Source organism: Buceros rhinoceros, unplaced genomic scaffold (assembly GCF_000710305.1).
Source record: "Buceros rhinoceros silvestris isolate BGI_N320 unplaced genomic scaffold, ASM71030v1 scaffold41738, whole genome shotgun sequence".
Taxonomy (NCBI): Eukaryota; Metazoa; Chordata; class Aves; order Bucerotiformes; family Bucerotidae; genus Buceros; species Buceros rhinoceros.
This window is the reverse complement of record NW_010425912.1, coordinates 509-995: the sequence shown is the minus strand read 5'-3', so window position 1 is coordinate 995 and position 487 is coordinate 509. Positions and strand designations below refer to the sequence as shown.

Genomic DNA, 487 nt, shown 5'->3' with positions numbered 1-487 from the left:
AAAGTTGGGGTCGAAGTGTCCGCCCATGAGGTTCCTTAGCAAGGTCTCGTTAAGATCCTTCTCTTTGGGGTCAAAGATAGGGTCCGGATGCTCGATTAGATCCACCAAGGGCAAGTTGTCGCTGGGAGCCGGTCGGATGTGCAGATAGTGCTGGCAGGCGCCCTGCTCTAGCCGGAGACCCAGCAGAACCACCAAGGCGTATATAGTCACAAGGCACTGGGAATGATCCATCCTTGGGAGACCGGTGGGGGTGGGGGGAGAGGGGGGCTGGGTTCACCAAACAGCAGGGGAAGAAGGTGCAAGCAAATACATCAGAAAACTTGTACGGGGATATCCAAAATAGCCTGTCTTTAAGGGGGATCACCTCCGCTCCCCGCACCACCAGCAAAGCCAGCCCCCTAAGAAGCCCGCAGAACAAGCCCCCTGCAAACACTCTCTCTTGCAGTCTTCTCTATAAAACTTCTCCTGGTGGAGCCGCTCCAAAATT

At 55.2% G+C, this 487-nt stretch overlaps 1 protein-coding gene across 1 annotated transcript in view; it reads right to left on the bottom strand.

Annotated features, from left to right (window-relative positions):
• The window catches only part of LOC104497980 (noggin-like), a 702-nt gene extending 471 nt beyond the window's left edge, over positions 1-231 (bottom strand). The window contains exon 1 of the mRNA XM_010141295.1: positions 6-231. Within this exon, the coding sequence (XP_010139597.1) occupies positions 6-231 (226 nt within the window). The remainder of the gene's footprint in view (positions 1-5) is intronic.
• Between the last annotated feature and the right edge of the window lie 256 nt (positions 232-487).